Here is a 19,120-nt window from a genome sequence, read left to right on the forward strand (position 1 = left end):
AACCTCCCTCTTTGGTGTTCCTCCAGGTCAACACACTTTGCAACCCAGTGATGCACATTAGAATCACCTGAGGAGCTTTTTAAAAACTGTGATACCTGGGTACTGCCCCTGGAGGAGATTCCGATGTAGCTAGTTTGCCCGGTGGGGAGGGCATGGCATACCTCAAAGGCTCCCCAGGAATTCTAATATGCAGCCAGGACTGAGAACCCCTGCAGCCCGTGGTTTTCATAGTGTGGTAGCCAAACCAGCACAACCTCATCCCCCAGGATTATATTAGAAATACAAATTCTCAGGCCTCAATCCAGTCTCATTAAATCAAAAACTCTGGCAGTGGGGCTTAGCAATTTCACAAGCCCTACAGGTGATTCTCATGCACAATAAAGTTTGAGAGTCATTGATTGCGCCCTGTTCACACCTCATTTAAGAACCTTACCAGGAGGAGATTCTGGGAAAGCAACCGCTAGCTCTATCTGCACTCAAGATCACAGTTTGCAGTTTTTAAAGACAAAAACAACTTCCTCACTTTTATAAGCCAAGTGAGCTAATAATAATTCCAGCTTGTCTTTCATTTTAGATAACCGTGGAAGGTGTTAATGGCTGTTTCTGTCTGCTTTAAACATTACATCATAATTTTAACCTAGCAATTCCTAGGGTGTATTTGTGTGCTGCTGAATGATTTTAAGAGTGTCACGGTGATACGGGGAGCAAGCCGAAGCAAGCTACACTGGGCACGGTAGGAAATGGAAAGGTAATTAAATATTATCTGGCTATGTTCTCCACTGAGCTGGAAATGCTCTCCGGGTTTATAGATTGAGCAAATAAGAGAAATGGGGACAAGTTTCTTGACATTTTTGTTTCAAGTCCTTTAAACAACTTTGGGATCTAACTGTCCCAGGAAATAGACCAAGTGAAGGCTTGGCTATATGAATCAAAGATTTCATGCCACAGTTTTTGGTTACAAAATCCTTTATCATCCATATTTATCAGCCATCCCTCAATTAAATCTCAAATCAATAAGGTAGTGTTCCCTTTCTTGCTGTATAGGAGAGAAACCTACATCACAACTAGGGAGGAAGCCACATGACAGAGCTCTGGAGGCCTCATACATCCTGGGTGCTAGCTAACCTCTCCTCTGAGCTGCTGATTTCCCCTCAGAAAAAAGTGTACTGAAGACAAAGGCCCTGTGGCAGTCTCTATCTAGGCAGGAACTATTAGAGAAAGAGAGAAAGAATAAAAACCTTCTGTGGGCATAACATAGAACTGCTCTGGACTGGAAGACATTATGTGAGGGCCCAGCAGCACAGACGAGGCGGAGCCATCAGGAAAACAGGCCGAAACACTCAGGTTTATGCCCGAAAATTGCAGTTTTCCTACTTAGGCATTTTAGAACCAGAGAGTTGTATTTCGAGTCCACTTGATGTTAAATATTACTCTATTCTACAGAGTTTGGCTCTTTTGCCCTTTGTTGCAAACCTTCCTCACTTTGAGTACAGCTTTGCTACAAAGGAAGACCAGTAGTTTGCCTCAGCTCCAAGGCAAGTTCAAAGCCAACTTCACTATGCTATCAGCTGATGGCCAAACCCCCTGAGATCAGGAGAGTCAGGGTGGAAATGAATCTAAGTATCTTATCAAGAATTTCATTGTTTCATAATATGCACGTTCCCCACAATAAAAGTAACTTATTTTTGGATTGTATTAAAATAACATATATCGTGGTTAAAAAATGTTTTTATAAACTAAAATAGCATAAGGACAAAAAAGTAAAAGTCACTTGAAATTCTACCACCTTGAGATAACTATTTGGGTGTCCATCCTTCGATTCTCTTTCCATCTATGCCTCTGCATAGATCTGTCAAACAGTATGGCAGTTCCTTAAAAAATTAAACAGAGGGCTTCCCTGGTGGCGCAGTGGTTGAGAGTCCGCCTGCCAATGCAGGGGACGCGGGTTCGAGCCCTGGTCCGGGAGGATCCCACATGCCGCGGAGCAACTAAGCCTGTGCACCACAACTACTGAAGCCCACATGCCTGGAGCTCGTGCTCTGCAGCAAGAGAGGCCACTGCAATGAGAGGCCCGCACACCACAGCGAGGAGTGGCCCCGGCTCGCCACAACTAGAGAAAGCCCACAAGCAGCAACGAAGACCCAACACAGCCAAAAATAAATAAATAAATTAAAAAAAAAAAATTAAACAGAATTACCATATATCCAACAATTTCATGTCTGGCTATAGAACAAAAAGAACTGAAGGCAAGGACTCAAACAGGTATTTGTACACCAACACTCATAGCAGCATTATTCCTTATAACCAAAAGGTTGAAACAACCCAAATGTCCACTGATGGAAGAATGGATAAACAAAATGTGGTACATACATACAATGGAATATTTTGAAAGGAGGGAAATGCTGACATGTCACAACATGGATGAACCCTGAAAACATTATGCTAAGTGAAATAAGCCAGACACAAAAGGACAAATATTGTATGATTCCATTTATGTGCTGTACGTAGAGTGGTCAAGTTAATAGTGACAGAAAGTAGAATCACAGTTGCCAGGCGCTGGGGTAAGGGGGGTAAATGAGGAAATATTGTTTAATGGGTACAGAGCTTCGATTTGGGAAGATAAAAAAGTTCTGGAGCTAGACAGAGTTGATGGTTGTACAATGATGTGAATGTAATGAATGCCATTGAACTGGACAGTTAAAAAAGTAAATTTTATATTATGTATATTTTACCACAATAAAAAATTAAGTTATAAAATATTACTAATGCTACTTCCTAAAAATTATGCCATAGTTATCTTTTAAAATACCATGCAGTAACAAAAAAGGAAGGGAAATATATTTAGATTCCAAAGTTTTGGTGACTGGACTCTAGAACTCTATAGACACACTGACCAATTCCAACTCTTCAGGTATAAATAAAAACACCAGGAAATGGTCCCTTGATAAAAGAGGTTACTACACCCTCTATTTTTTTTTTTTTTTTTTTGTGGTACGCAGGCCTCTCACTGTTGTGGCCTCTCCCATTGCGGAGCAATAGGCTCCAGACACGCAGGCTCAGCGGCCATGGCTCACGGGCCCAGCCGCTCCGCGGCACATGGGATCTTCCTGGACTGGGGCACCAACCCGTGTCCCCTGCATCGGCAGGCGGACGCTCAACCACTGTGCCACCAGGGAAGCCCTACACCCTCTATTTTATGAGTATAACTTCAGTGGCTGACATGGTACACTAAATTCTTTTTCTGTGCAGAGTAGTCAAGAAAACTTGTGTTTCTTCTTCCAATAACTATAAAGCCTACATTGGTCCCTTAGATTTCAGTGGACACTAGCCAGCAGTAAATCATGACTAATTAACCAGGAAGTAGTTAGCCCTGTAGTAGACTGACTCTGAGACCTGGAATATAGAATTATAAGACCTGGGATTTATAATCCACCTATGGAGAAAAAGATTACCACAAATAAACCAAGATGGAGGTTATGAAGAGCTAAAACTAAAGTCACTCACATAGAATATGTGGTGCATCCCTTCCTCTTTTCCCAATTTAGACATCAAATTTCCTTACTCACTGGAAGCATAGCCCCTGTATTTTCCCAACAAAGAGTAAGGTATTTCCCTATCTGTCATAGCAGCCTCTGCTCAGGACCAGAAATATCCCTCTACTAAGCCTCAACACAGCCTCTGTAACACTCAAGTCAGCTCTTGGAAATGGGTGGTATATCTGGGAATCTCTGCAGCTGTGGAAGGCATCACTGCCAGGAGCTACAAAATGATAAAGATTTCTTTCCCTCCTCCACGACTGGGATAGAGAATGGAGTCTTGCTGACAATCATACAAATGAGGAGAGTAAGACAGAGAAAGAGCATTAGGTAAACTGAGGAGAACAGAGAAACTTCTAAGATGATGGTTTTCAACCTTGGCTACAAGCTGGAATTACCTGGGGAGCTTTAAAGATATACCCATGCCTGCATCCTTCCCTCACCCTAGTCTTTCCCCATAGAGATTATTATTCTATCTGGGATTGTGATCTGGACATCAGGATTTCTTATAGACTCACCATGTGAGTCGAATTTCCAGGCCTTGGAACCACTGCTTTACGGGAAGGAGAGCTTCCTCATCCTTCAGTCAGTCTTCTGGAGACCCTGCCTGGGACCTCAATTTACTGCAAGAGCTAATGACTTTAAAAAAAAAAAAAAAGAGCTAATGACTTTAAAATGGTCTTGAAAAATTGCTCTCCAGTACAATACAGAAGATGTGACCATATTCCATCACTAGAGGGCAGTTTCTTCATTGTCAACACTTAATTAAGGTATTGCCTCAGGTTAATTTACTCAGGTTCCTCCCTTAATTAAAAAAAAAAAAAAAAAGCAAAGCTGCATGATGACATTTTAATGAAGGTATACTACAGCCTGACTTTCATAAACGTCAATTCCTCCCTATTTATGAAATGAGAGTTTGAGAGACTAATATTAAAAAAGCTCTGTGTCCTTTCATCTGTCACATGCCCTCTTCCTAAAGGGTTTGTACTGTATGGGGTATATTGTTTTCACAAAGTGTATGGCTCTGCTGTGTTACCTATGTTTCCAAACAGGAGGGAGGGCTTGATAGTAACTGATTAAGATCTGATTACTTTCTGTCTCAGAAAATGAGACAATAAATGTCTCAGTTTTTAAAATCCTTTGATTTTTGTATCTTGAAATAGAAATCTGGCATTTCTATCAAGCTTCTAAGTGCTGCCAATGCTGAGACTGCTGGTGGAGAACCACACTGAGCAGTGGGAGGTAGAGAACCTCGGGGCAGATACCAGACTCCTCCTCTGAAGGTATCCCCAGATGTTAATTCACGTGTTGATGACATGTCTGTCTGTCTGTCTATCTATTCCCATGAAGACAGAACAATCACAAATCCAGTGGATCCAGGTTGACTACACTACATCAGAATCACTTGGTTGCTTCTTAAAAACAAAGACTTTCAGTCCCAACCCCTGGAGATCAGTACTTCTAAAGTGGGGCCCAGGAATTTATATTTTTTTAACTAGTACCCAGGAGATGCCGCAAGAGCCCTTTGCTTTTGAAAATCACTGTTGCTCAAATGTTTTTACTTTACAGACAGAGACCGAGGACAGAAAAGAGGAAGGGAACTTTCAAAGTTAGTGACAGAACAAACTAGGATCCGGACTCTCCTGGCCTTACTAGATTGAGGCATTACTGCTTATAAGGAGTTAACACGTGTGCTCGATTCTGATTCTTACACTATAAGACGGATGTAGTAACTAGCTTCCAAAGATGGTCTGCAATGAACCAGGACTCTCGACATTCACACCCACGTGTTGTCCCCTTCCCACGTTCAATCTGGGCTGGCCCTGAAATTTGCTGTGACAGATAGAATGCTCTGGAAGTGATGTTGTGTAACTCCAGAGGCTGAGCCTTAAGAAGTTTACAGCGTCCACGTCCTTCCATCTTGGAACACTCCACTTTGAACCCAGACCCAATTCTGTGAGGGAGCTCAAGCAACCACTGGAGAGGTCCACATGGGGAAGAACCAAGGCCCAGGTCAACACCCTTAACTGAGCTCCCAGACAACAGCCATCACTACCTTCCCAGTTATGTGAATGAGGCCACTTTGGACCTTCTAGTCATCCATCCCAGTGGGTATTATACTACAAGAGATGACTGAAAAGACAGAAGAAGAAATCCGCTTACCTGTTAGGCTGGAAAGAGATTCGGTCATAGCCCGTGAGTTCACACAAATCCTTCTCAAGTTCTCGAAAAAGCTGCTGGTACCCTTGAGCTTGGTCCAGAGGCACAAAGGGGTGTATGTTTGCAAATTCTTTCCATGTGATAGGCTGAAGAGCAAGAAGGGAGGAAACATACACATATGTACATATTGTAATAGTAATAACAAGACTAACTTTGATAATGATGATGATGATAGCAACAGCTAACACAAAGAGTGCTTACTATGTGCCAGGCACTGTTCTAAGCACTTTACATTCATTCATTTAACTCTTACCACAATCTTATGGGGTAAGTACTATTACTGTCTTCATCTTACAAGTGGGTCACAGAGGCCCAGAAAGGGAACTTATACAAAAGTATAACCATTTCCTATTTTTTCAGGAACAAAAAGGCCCCTGAATAGATTTATATCCATGAAACCCAATGAGTTGTTTCAGGTATGGTTTCTTCAAACTCTTACATAGCACATATATCATTCTTTCTTCATGAAGCAGAACAAAACACCAACATAAAAGCAAACAGGGAAAATCCTCCTATTAGGATATAAAATGATTTTCTTTGCCTGATGTGATTTGTCATATCAGACTAATCCTATGGAAAAAAAAGAAACATCCTAGCCTAGTAGAGATACTTACCAAACACCATAGCAGGGGACACAAATCTTCTGTTGATACAAGAAACAAATTAAAACCTCAAATCTCTACCTTTCTGGCACTGGGGAAGGATTTCTAGAAAGAAGGCTTACGGTTCTTAATTCTATCTGAGCTTAACAACTACAAACTGATAAAAGCTTTCAACGTGGCAGGTTTAAAAGGGGTGGGGGGGGGAGTTGGGGAAGATAGGAAGACATAAACACTATATGTTTAATGATTTTAATATTTAAAAATAATGTCACCCATAAATTTAAATGATCAGGTTGTGATAAAGTTAGGGTTTCTGCCAAGGCTGTTGAAGAGCAAGGTAAAGGATTACTAAAGCAGTTGTTAAACCACGGTCCCAGGAGCAGCTTTCTCTAGTTATCTGCTTATGTATAAGCCAAGACACTGCCTCTGCTACGTTCCCTTTTAATAGAAGTGACCTACTTACTGTGAGTTCAGATGAACTGTTGAGCTTCATGGTACAGGACCCCTTGAAGAAGCACAGCCAAAGCGTATTACGTTAGTGACATTCTATGGTCTGTCTGATCGGCCCTCCCATCTCCCCGAATGGTCACCCATTCATCCCTCTTGCAGCCTATTAGATGTGACCCAAAGAGGTGGGTTCAGGGTGGGGTGGGAAGTGGAAATAAAGGCCATAATTACCAGCGGAATCATGCTATGAACAAGGGAAATGTCTTTGTTTTCCAATCTCTTCATATATCGGACAATATTTGTTTCTGAGTGATAGCTGTGAACATAAAACACATGGTTTAGGCCAATATAGTTAGGTAAGAGCCCATACACATCCTTCTAAGAGGTAAGACACACTGAGATCTACCTTCAACATACAGATCAAATTAGGCCATGGACAACATGCCAACAAAGCATCAGAGGGAAGGGCGTGTACCCCCCATGAAGCTCAGAGGATGCCCTAGGACAAGAAGCCACCTGTGGGCCTGAGAGGAAGAGTTGGAAAGAAGAGGATGTTGAGTTCCTGGGTATGATCTTCAGCCTGGCGACTATGCATCGAAACTCTCATCTTCTTGAGAGTAGAATTAGGGGTTATAGTGTCAAGGGAGCACAGCCACCAGGAAATAAGGTGTGCTTCGCCCGGGTTAGAATTGGGATTTAGTAGTGGGTCAGGCTGAGCCACAATAAACCAGGCCATGTCATAGTCAGAATGCCATAGTAGAAGCCACTCTCTACCGTGCTCCCAAGCCACAGCACACAATGCAGAAGTCACACAAACTACACAAACCTGTTGAACACCTGATGTGTGAGGAATGGACTAGTTCTCTTGAAGGCAGTCCCTAGAATACCTCTCTGTTCCTCACCCATGCTTTCAGCAACCAGCTCCTGCATGGAGAGACCACAGAAACTGAAGGGCAGGAAGCATGCCTGGAACCACATGTGAAGAAGGCTTTCCATTCAGCGTGTATTCTGACAGAGCACCAGAAATTCCCTACCATCCAACCTCCCACCTCCCTGACCACCCACCCCAGGGATATCTGGCACAGTGCAGTGACAGATGTCAGGGCTCATGCATTGTGGCAATTCTCCAAAACACTGTTATTAAGTTCTGTGGAACTTAGCCACAGTGAGCAAAGAAAAGTGAACAATTTTTACTGCCAAAGAAAAAAGAGTTGAAATCCCCTGCATGTTCCTTGAATAATGAAGCAAGTTCCAGTAAACTATTTTAAAGGGCTATCTAAAAAGTGACGACCATGATAACACTCAAGTAAAGATTCTCACTTGACATTGCTCTTTTATCTTGGAGAACAATTCTAATAAAATACAAGTGTCAAGACCATTCAGTGGGAGAAAGGACAGTCTCTTCAACAATGGTGCTGAGAAAACTTGATATACACAGGCAAAAGAATGAAGTTGGATCCTTATCTTATAGCATATACAAAAACTAATTCAAAATGGATTAAGGGGACTTCCTTGGTGGCGCAGTGGTTAAGAATCCGCCTGCCAATGCAGGGGACACGGGTTCGAGCCCTGGTCCGGGAAGATCCCACATGCCATGGAGCAACTAAGCCCGTGTGCCACAACTACGGAGCCCATGTGCCACAACTATGGAAGCCCTCGCGCCTAGAGCCTCTGCTCCACAACAAGAGAAGCCACCACAATGAGAAGCCCGCGCACCGCAACGAACAGTAGCCCCTGCTCGCTGCAACTAGAGAAAGCCCGCGTGCAGCAATGAAGACCCAACGCAGTCAAAAACAAATAAATAAATAAATTTATTTTTTTTAAAAAAATGGATTAAGGACCTAAATTTACAAGCTAAAACTCTTAGAAGAAAGTATAGGGGCAAATCTGCATGACCTTGGATTTGGCAATGGTGTCTTAAATATGACACCAAAAGCATGAGCAACACAAGAAAAAATACAGTGCACTTTTGTGCACTAAGGAACACTATCAAAAAAATTTTTTTAATTAAAAAAAGGGACACTATCAAGAGAATTAACAGATAACCCACAGAATTGGGTGAAATATTTGTAAATCATATATCTGATAAGCATTTAATATCCAGAATATATAATGAAATACATGGCTTGCTCCTCATTCTGCTCCAGGCCGGTAGTATGAGAGCCCTCAGTGGTTGCTCTGTAAATATTCTTCAAATGCATGGAACAAATATCTGTGATTAAATTTACTGCAGAGTTCTAGAGGGAAGATATTATTCAGTCTTGTTTATTAATTAAAGATTAAAAGAGAATATAATACTTTTTTGATGATTTACATTTGTTATCTGATACTGAAGTCATCTCTCAAAGAGAGCTCAGACAACCAGGACAGCCCTGATCAACACTCTGGAGCCTATTTCTGTCTCCTTCCATTGATTCCTTTAACAGATATTTATTAAGTGGCTCCTATGCTCCAGGCCTTGTAGAGTGCTCTGATGAACACCTTGCCACAGGTCTAGGTAGCTGACATCTCTCTTCCATCCCACAGACTCTCCTGCTCACATGTCCCTGCTATTTCATCATTTTAGAAACCAACTCAGTCTCACTGAACTGTTTCTAGTTCTCATATAACCTCTCTCCTCCTAGCCTTTGTGGCTGCTTTTCCCAGTGTCTGGAACACCTCTGGCCCCATCCTCCTTCTTCTCAACTGTGTCTGGATAGCTCCTACTCATCTCTCAGGTCTCAGCTTAGGACAGTTTCTTCCAAGTGTTGGTGAGAAGCCCCCTCCACTCTGTGCTCAGAGAGCATCTTTGGACAGTGCCCATCATAGGACATCATCTGGATTGCAGTCTTGTGCCTGTTTGGATCCTCATTAGACTATAAGCTCCAAAAGGGCGGGAAGTATGTCTGATTTACCACTAGCCTCAGGGCACAGCATAAGACCTGGCACATATTAGGTCAGTTTTCCCAGAATCAACATAACCAAGATGCCTATGCCATGAATCTTTGTATTAGGAATAGTTTCAGTTAAACACCATTAACAATCCTTCCAACTAGCCTTGCAGCTCAGTCCTGGCTAGGGCCCACGGCAGTGACCTCTAACTATCAGCAGTCACAGTAGCAAGGGACAATTGGTGGCAGAATTTTAACGTAGGCCACCTAATGTCATTCCTGCGCCCCCTCACACTCACACTCAGGCCCATAAGAGGCAAAGCCATCTGTGACACCTCCTCAAATAGTCATTATGAGGAACGTGAATTTTGATTTACTTACTGCAGATGACTCACAGCCGAAGATCCACAACAAGTCATCCAGATCTTTTTCATTGACTGTTTCATCAAGAGAAATACCAAGCTATAGAAACGAAAATGAAAGGGAAAACATCAGCTCGAAACGCCAAGATCAGTGCAGAAACTCCAAGAGAGGTCAAAGGGGAGAAAGTGCTGGACAAAACTCTCAGTTGTTCTAAAATAACAGGCTATCATTATGTCCAAGTTGGCCCTTGGGCAAAGTAGGCTAGACCAGTCCCAAATGTCAAAAGATTGAGCGTTTTACAGCCACTTCTGGACTCTAAAAGAGTCCAATGGCTGCAGGGCACTCCTTTTGGTACTAGATATGCTCACTTTTTTCTTAACTTACCTTATCATATCACTTATCGTAGCCTTTACCTTGAACAGTCATATTGTGAACGAAGGAGTATTATGAGCAAAATATGAGCCTAAGAGTCCCATATATGAAAACACAACATCTTAAGGAAAGCTGACAATGGATTATCATTTAAAAGGCCACAATGTTCCAAACTGGAAATGAAAATTGTTTACAAAGAAGTTGTGCCCAAAGGTCCAATACTGATTTTTTTTTAAACAAAGAGAAATTTTAATGAGAAAAGTCATAAAAATTTATAGAATTTGTACAACAAACAAACAAACAAAACTGAAAGTCTGACTTACTGTGTGATCCTCAAACAGCCGAATATTTATTTGCCGCTGAGCAGCCCTGCCCAAGACCTCCTTCACTGAGCAGCCACACTGAATCTTCAAAGTGTCAAAGAACAAGTCATGCTGGAGTTGGTGTCCTGCTCTCTTGAGACCTAGACAAGATAGGATAGCCACCGGTCTCTATGTAGAAACCAGACCCTCTGCCACTGACGCTTCACAGAAGTAAAGAGGTAAATCCTACTACCGTCTGTTCGTACCCAGTGTTTTGGTCGGTGCTTTTTTTAAAACAAGTAGGACTTCCCTGGCGGCACAGTGGTTAAGAATCCGCCTGCCAGTCCAGGGGGTATGGGTTCGAGCCCTGGTCTGGGATGATCCCACATGCCACGGGGCAACTAAGCCCATGCACCACAACTACTGAGCCTGCGCTCTAAAGCCTGCGAGCCACAACTGCTGAAGCCCATGCACCTAGAGCCCGTGCTCCACAACAAGAAAAGCCATCGCAATGAGAAGCCTGTGCATCGCAGCAAAGAGTAGCCCCTGCTCGCCGCAACTAGAGAAAGCCCACGTGCAGCAACGAAGACCCAACACAGCCAAAAATAAATAAATAAATTTATTTTTTTTTAAAAAAGGTAAATGTTTATTATTATGCTACAGAAAGTTGTGAAATACATATAAAAATGGAGAAAAAATCACCATAATCACCATCCAGAAATAACTAGTGGTTACTTCTTGTTATAGATTCCTTTAGAAGGGTGTGTGTGTGTGTGTGTGTGTGTGTGTGTGTGTGTGTGTGTGTGTGTGTGTGTGTGTGTGTGTGTGTGTGAGATATATCACGTACATATACTTCTTTACCCTTTTTTAAAAAATTTAATGTATCATGAAGATTTTGCTTTTCTACAGATCAAAACCCCTATCATTATTTTTAATGGCTATATAATATTCAAACTTAAATTATGTACCATAATTTAACTAATTACTTATTATTGGACGTTTAGGCTGTTTCCAAGATTGTGCTATTGTAAATAATGTTTCAATGCACACCCTTTACATCATTATCTGATTATTTCCTTTAGATACATTCCTAGAATTTCTGTATCAAATTGTAGGCGCATTTTAAAAGCTTTTGACACAGATTGTTTAAGTGCCTTCATAAAAGTCATACCAATATCAGGATTCTTTTTAATCTCTGCCAATGTAATGAGAGAAACACTATTTTTTTCTTTCAATTTACATTTCTTTGATTAATAGTGAGGTTGAAATTATATATGTTCATTTGTATACTTTCTTTTAAAATTACATTTAATGTCCTTTGTCCAGTTTTCTCTCAGGGTGTTCATTCTTCTTGTGTATGGGGTGGGGGGACTGAGGAAGAGCTCACTATATTAAATATATTAACACTCAGTCTGTCATAGATGTTGAAAATATTATTCCTAGGTTTTTATTTGACTTTTAATTTTGCATGTAGTATTAGGCATGCAGTGAGTTTTCAATTTTATTTACTCACATGTATCGGTCTTGTTATAACCAAAAGTTTTAAAACAGAAAACTGACTCACCTTCAGACAAAATCAAAGTGGCATTATGTACCCTCCTAGCAATATGTTCCAGTCCGTGGGACCCATGGTAGATTGCAAACATTGCAGCCATATTCGCCAAGAGAGCCTAAAACGACAAAGAGCTTTTAAAGAATCATGTTCAACAATGTGATATCAGGAAGATGATTAGTGGGAGGGACTGTTGTTCTGACTTGAGATGCCAAAACTAAAAGCAGGTACAAAGCAAAATGATCAGACTCCCTGCCTTCTCTGTGATAGCTGGAGAACATTCATAACCTGCCCAACCATCTGAGGGGTAAATACAGCATCCAAGACACCCTAGCGTCACTATACTAAACCTTTGAATGTGACCATTAGTAAGGCGCTCCATCCATGCAACATAATCATCCCATAAAGGGGAAGATCAGGCTGTCATCAGACATGGAGATGCAATATTTAATGTTGGAAGATAGTGGAACAACAAAGACTTCAGGGGAAAACGGTGAGATCTAAGAATTTTATGCTCAATAATACAGTTCTTCAAGGATAAAAGCAAGAAAAATTTTCAAACACACAAGAAGTCAGGGAGTATAATTCTCTTGAAGCCTTAAATAAAACACTAGAAACTGAATTTCAGCCAACCAAGAGGTGAATGGTGAATCTATGCAAAGGACCACCAAAGATGAAAATGCAGGACGCAGGGGAATAAAACCAAAATGAGTTGGCAGGAGATATATTAGGAAGGGAAAACCAAAACCTACTGGCTTATTCCCTGCTGACAGTAAGGTGACTTTCTCGGGTAAAGATATCTCTCCTGACCGTTGATTGAAGTTTCACAAAAATATTTACAGGGAAGTGTGTATCCTAGTGTGACAGAGAATAGGAAAGAATGGCACTAGAATCTCTCAGAGACTCAGGGATGGAATCCAGCATAGGGAGCAAGGAAGGGACCACTGTCATGGCATCTTGGGTCAGGGAGGAGGATAAAAAGAGGATGGCAAGGGTCAGAAACCAAAATGAGGGCCAATGTGGGGGAAAATCATGGAGGGCCACCTCCTGTCTCTCCTCTCTCTCACCCTATCCCTCACCTGCTTTTCCACCCTAGATCCTACCAACCAGCAGCCTTCTAACCATGCAATATCACCCTAGGTAACCGACCCAAACTCTAATCTCAGACTCCTCACCTGCTTAGTCCATTCAATTCTCCCACAGCCCCTCCCATCTCATTGGTCCAGCACCATGGTTTCTATGAGTTTCCAGTCCCACTAAAGTGACTTTTGTCCTAATGTACTAGGTCAGCAGTTCAAGGTCCACCTTCATGTTCAATCATCCCAAGGTGGGAAGGGGCACATTACAGAACAGAAACACTACTCAGATGAGAAACACAGTGCTTTAAAGTTGGATGATGTTCAATATCAGATCTATTTTGTTAGGTACCCATTTCCTCTGTGAGGCTGTTAGAAGGAATCTCTCTGGGATCACTGCAAAAATGCCAGAAAGTGAAATCAGAGTCAATAAAGAAAATAAGGAAAAGAAGACATCAGAGAACACTGCAGTAGACTTTCTTGGACCAAGTGCCAGAGAGGGTACAGACACTCTTGTGGACTCTGTATAACAATTAGAAATAAATACAGAAGAACCACAACACATTATAGCTATGGAGAGGGCATGTCTGAAGTAAAACATCCATAATATAGTGTATCATGGCTCATGGCTATGCTGCCTGGGAATAAAAACTCAGGCTTGATGTTCACAGAATGCTCTGGAAGCCTCCCATCACAGAGGCTTTGTGGAGGTTGATTCATGTCACTTTTTAAACTAGAGATCATTCTTTCTACAAACAGGAGACTGTATCAGCGAACTGACCAACAAATTAATGAAAAGTACAAAGTCACTTTTAGAAATCCTGGTAAGGCATTAGAGTATCAAAGGAAGTTCAGGGAAACAGAGAGACCAAGAAGATTCAAATTTCTTTGATAATCTGACAAACAACATAATTAGGATACTTAAAGTAATCAAAAGTGAGTCATGGGGACTTCCCTGGTGGCGCAGTGGCTAAGAATCCGCCTGCCAATGCAGGGGACACGAGTTTGAGCCCTGGTCCAGCCAGATCCCACAAGCCCGTGCACCACAACTACTGAGCCCATGCTCTAGAGCCCGCAAGCCACAACTACTGAGCCCACGTGCCACAACTACTGAAGCCCACGCACCTAGAGCCCGTGCTCCGCAACAAGAGAAGACACCACAATGAAAAGCCCGTGTGCCGCAACAAAGAGTAGCCCCTGCTCGCCCCAACTAGAGAAAGCCCACGTGCAGCAATGAAGACCCAACGCAGCCAAAAATAAATAAATAAAATAAATTTATTTTTTAAAAAAAGTGAATCATGAAAGGATGCTCAAAATCATTAGTTATTAGGTAACTGCAAATCAATCCCACGGTGAGATATCACTTCACACCCACTAGGACAGCTATAACCAAAAAGAGGAACAGTAACAAGTACAGGTGAAAATGTGGAGAAATTACAACCCTCATATATTGGAGGAGGGAATGTAAAATGGTGCAGCCACTTCAGAAAAGAGTCTGGAAGTTCCTCAATTAGTTCAACATAGAGTTACCAATGACCCAGAAATTCTATTTCTAGGAATATACCCAGGAGAACTGAAAATATATGTCCCCACAAAAACTTATACACAAATGTGCATAGCAGCCTTATTCAAAGTACCCCAAAGTGGAAGCAACCTAAATGCCCATCAATTGATGAATGGATTAACAAAATATGATATATCCATACAATGGGATATTCTTCAGCCATAAAAAAGAATGAAGTATTGATTCCTGATACTGTAGGGGTTCCAAACAGGCCTCCCTAACATCTGCCACTTTAGCACGTGGATTATTTTGAGTTCAGGCAATGGAGACCTTCTGGGCTCAAGAGAAACTACTGCTCCTCCCTTAACTGCCCAGAAGAATTTAAATTGAGGATTTTTCCCAGAAAAGGAGTTATTACCAAAGATAAATTTTATCTAAGTGGCCCCATCTATATGGCAGAACAAACAACTAATTACCAGACATCTTGTTCTTCTTCTTATCATCCAGTGAATGGCCCTCCCATGCTTGGAAGCACCTGGCCCCTATCCTATTCCTTAGCCCAGGATGACATGTATAACCTTATTTACTTTTCTGTCCTTTAACCTCTCATGTATGTGGGGTCTCTGAGCCTCTCATATATGTGGGGATCCTGTATGTATGTATAAAATGTCATTTTCTCATGTTAATCTGTCTCATATCAATTTAATTCTTAGACCAGCTAGAAGAACCTAGAAGGTTAGACGAAAAAATTTTCTTTTCCTTCCCAATTCTACAACGTGGATGAACCTTGAAAACATTATCTCAAATGAAAGAAACCAGGCACAAAAGGCTACATATTGTATGATCTCATTTATATGAAATATCCAGAATAGGCAGATCCATAGAGACAGAAAGGAGATAAGTGGTCACCAGGGGCTGAAGGGAGGCGAGAAGGATAGGAAGTGACTGCTTAATGGGAACAAGTTTCTTTTAGGGGTGATAAAAATATCCAGAAATGAAATGCTGGTGATGGTTACCCAACTTTGTGAAAATACTATCAACCATTGAATGGTGTACTTTAAATGGGTGAATTATATGTAGAGTTAAATCTCAATAAGAGAGCTAATGAAATGTAAATTATACATCAATACCCCTGGACTTCAGAAAAAGCTAATGAAAGCCTATGGTGGAAGTTGAGAAATAAGAGAATATAAAGAAGAAGATATGATGCAAATTCAGACACCTGTAGAAATGTCACAAGTTTACAGAAAGATTTTTTTTAAAGAATTCAGTAATGAGTTTTCAGAGATTAAAAAAAAAAAAAAGTTCTCGGGGCTTCCCTGGTGGCGCAGTTGTTGAGAGTCTGCCTGCCGATGCAGGGGACGCGGGTTCGTGCCCGGGTCCAGGAGGATCCCACATGCCGTGAAGCAGCTGGGCCCATGAGCCATGGCCACTGATCCTGCGCATCCGGAGCCTGTGCTCCACAACGGGAAAGGCCACAACAGTGAGAGGCCTGCATAACGCAAAAAAAAAAAAAAAAAATTTCTGCACCATCAGTGATGCAAAACTAAGAGAAGTCAAGTGTGGACCCTACAACACTCAAGAGGAATGGGGCAGCCTTGAGAAGAACATGGAAGAGGTGCTACAAGAAGAAGGCTGGAGTAATGACATAGAGTGCTCAAGGAACAGCTTAAAAAATATCAGTCATCTCCGAACAAAAGAGAATAATTATAGGCCTACAAAGAAAATGACACTGGCGTCACAAGCAATTGTTTCATGCAACCAGTTATGAGAAGAAACACGTGAGATGAAATAGACAATGGAGAGTTAGAAAATCTCCAGAATAAGAAAATGAAAATCAGAGAAGACAGGGTATGACTATCTCTAGGGCAAACATCATTTTATTCATTGCTGAAAAACAGAGACCTCTTATGATCCAAGTTAAATAATGAAATATCAGCTATCTATGAACTGGAAGGAAAAAAGAAGTAGGAATGTAACTTTTGCTCATTGTAGAATGCCCAAGTTAACCTGGAAAATTAATTCAAACCTTGAAGCAGAAAGCCCTTAGTGCACTTATGATCAGAAAGACATGTTCTGGAAGAACATGAGCAGAAAGCAGCAGAGGAAGGGAAGATATGTAAGCAGGGAATTCAACAAATGAAGGGTAAACTACAGAAAGTAAAGGCATCACATAAAGATCAATTTGCTGTCAACAGAGGACAAGCTTGTGACAACTGGCTTCTTCCTGCAATACTAGAGGAGCTCTTCCCTGAAAAGCAGCCGCCTCCCTGAGACAAAAAGAATAATACAGGAAAACCAACTGAGGAAACTATTTCAACCACCAATGGATATGGAGCAAACTATAAGCAGACCTTATCATCTACTCCCTCCCTGGAGAGGCCTTCTAAAAGCTGGCGGTGGTGCTGTGAGCCAATGCTCTGAGAGGAAGAACACTGCACTGCCTACTGGGGTATCTGTGAGATCTCTCCCTTTCCCTGACCCCGAATGGAAGAGAACCGAGAATGCATTATATGCTCAGGAGTGGTCCTCCACCTGATCCTAGGAACTGGCTGGATGTCAGAAAACACTGCTCCCTCTAACCTGAGACATTGGGCAACATTCAGGTAACTCCTCCTCTTTTGTCCCATACATTTCAGAAATGTCTCTCATGAGTTCCCAGTAAGAGTATCCCATGGCCACCACCGGCTGGCCAATCTGGACTATCCCCTCAGTACAGTCACCTCAAGCACCTTCACCTTGCCTTCCTCACACTAACCTGGAGGGCCTCCATCTCAGCTCTAAGAGGAGGTGCCCCAGTCACCACCCATAATGGACCTGCCCTGTGGCCAAGAATGCCAGAGACCCTAACAGGTGAAGGGTGTGCATACATGGAACCACAGTAAAATACATTGTATTGGCGTTCTGACAAGACCACAAGGCTTCTCTACCAACAAGATCTTGACATTTTTGGTGTGCACACTGCTCCGTGGATGAATGAAGCAACAACTCAGTAAATGAACAAGTAGCTCATTGCTGTAGACTGTAAGACATTCAGTGAGCAGGTCAGGTATGTGATCTACCTGAGCTGTACAGATGTTGCTGGTAGCCTTGTCTCTCCGGATGTGTTGCTCCCTGGTTTGAAGAGCAAGACGATACACTTCTTTTCCACTGGCATCTCTGGACCAAGAATAAAACATCCGGTTAGTACAGATCATCATAGCACCAGGAGTTGCCATAAACAGAACTGCTTCTTTCCTTCCCACCTTTAAGTGAATTCAGCAAAGTTACTTAGGTGCAAGGCCATAAAGAAACAATTTCCAAACCATCTTCTTCTAAAGGGGACTGTTAATTTTCAGTTTGTACTTTGAGGATTTGAGGCACTGAGATATATACAATAAGCTGGGAACTTTAAAAGAAAATTTTCCAGGAATCACCCAGCCTAATAAAATGATGGTGATTGAGGATTAAACTTCACTCTGAGCTTCTTGGCAGACTCAGAGAAAAGGGAAATACCCGACAAAGGAAACAGAATTTCTATACTAGAAATCTAAAGCAACTATATGGCTATAAATGAAGGATGTTAACAACCTAACACTTGTCTCTAATAAAATTTCTCCTTTCTTAATACAATTAAAAATCTAGATAACCACAAAGATTCAGCAGTCTTAGCCTTTATTTCATCAAACTCTCAGGTCCACTTTCCAGAAAGGTAAGAAGTTCAATACAAAAATCAGAAGATGATAACTGATATATGAAACTCTTTTAAATTAGAAAACCCTCTGTCACATCTCATCTGTTGAAGAGACATCATTGAAAGAAAATGTAATGTAAGAATACTTAAAGAAACTATTATTTTTTACATTAAAAAGCAAAGTGCCTTTTGCCATCATGTGACAAAGTGTAAGTATTTCAGAACTTCTCATCACTAGCACATCATTCACTAATTCAGACTCTTCACTTACATTAATAGCCCAGCTTTATGAAAGGTCAAAAACAATATGCTAAAGTTCCACAGTAATAATCATGGCATTCATCTCAATTCTCAACCCGAGGATTTTCATCAATGAGAAGCACTCAAGGAAGTACATTTGGAAATTACTCAAATGGCCAAAGGGCAGGCCTCTAGGAAATAATGTAGGTCACACCCAATGTGTGCATGGTAATCTCTTATTGCACTTGTCTTTACATAGCCATGTGGCATGTTAATACTTTTGAGAAAGAAACTAGTTAGATATAAAACACACTTAAAATATTCAGTCTCTCAAGACTTTCATCAATCTAAAATTCATTTCTA

The 19,120-nt window shown here is 41.5% G+C and overlaps 1 protein-coding gene across 2 annotated transcripts in view; it reads right to left on the reverse strand.

Moving 5' to 3' along the window:
• GLDC (glycine decarboxylase) overlaps window positions 1-19,120 on the reverse strand; it is a 99,281-nt gene that overhangs the window by 45,440 nt on the left and 34,721 nt on the right. For both annotated transcript variants that reach the window (XM_060014732.2, XM_069540772.1), the window contains exons 8-15: window positions 17,907-18,003; window positions 12,277-12,382; window positions 10,734-10,873; window positions 10,057-10,137; window positions 7,632-7,729; window positions 7,037-7,121; window positions 6,822-6,863; window positions 5,700-5,842 (exon numbers count right to left, since the gene is read on the reverse strand). In XM_060014732.2, coding sequence (XP_059870715.1) covers window positions 5,700-5,842; window positions 6,822-6,863; window positions 7,037-7,121; window positions 7,632-7,729; window positions 10,057-10,137; window positions 10,734-10,873; window positions 12,277-12,382; window positions 17,907-18,003 — 792 coding nt within the window. The remainder of the gene's footprint in view (window positions 1-5,699; window positions 5,843-6,821; window positions 6,864-7,036; window positions 7,122-7,631; window positions 7,730-10,056; window positions 10,138-10,733; window positions 10,874-12,276; window positions 12,383-17,906; window positions 18,004-19,120) is intronic.

This window comes from Delphinus delphis, chromosome 6 (genome assembly GCF_949987515.2).
Source record: "Delphinus delphis chromosome 6, mDelDel1.2, whole genome shotgun sequence".
Lineage (NCBI taxonomy): Eukaryota > Metazoa > Chordata > Mammalia > Artiodactyla > Delphinidae > Delphinus > Delphinus delphis.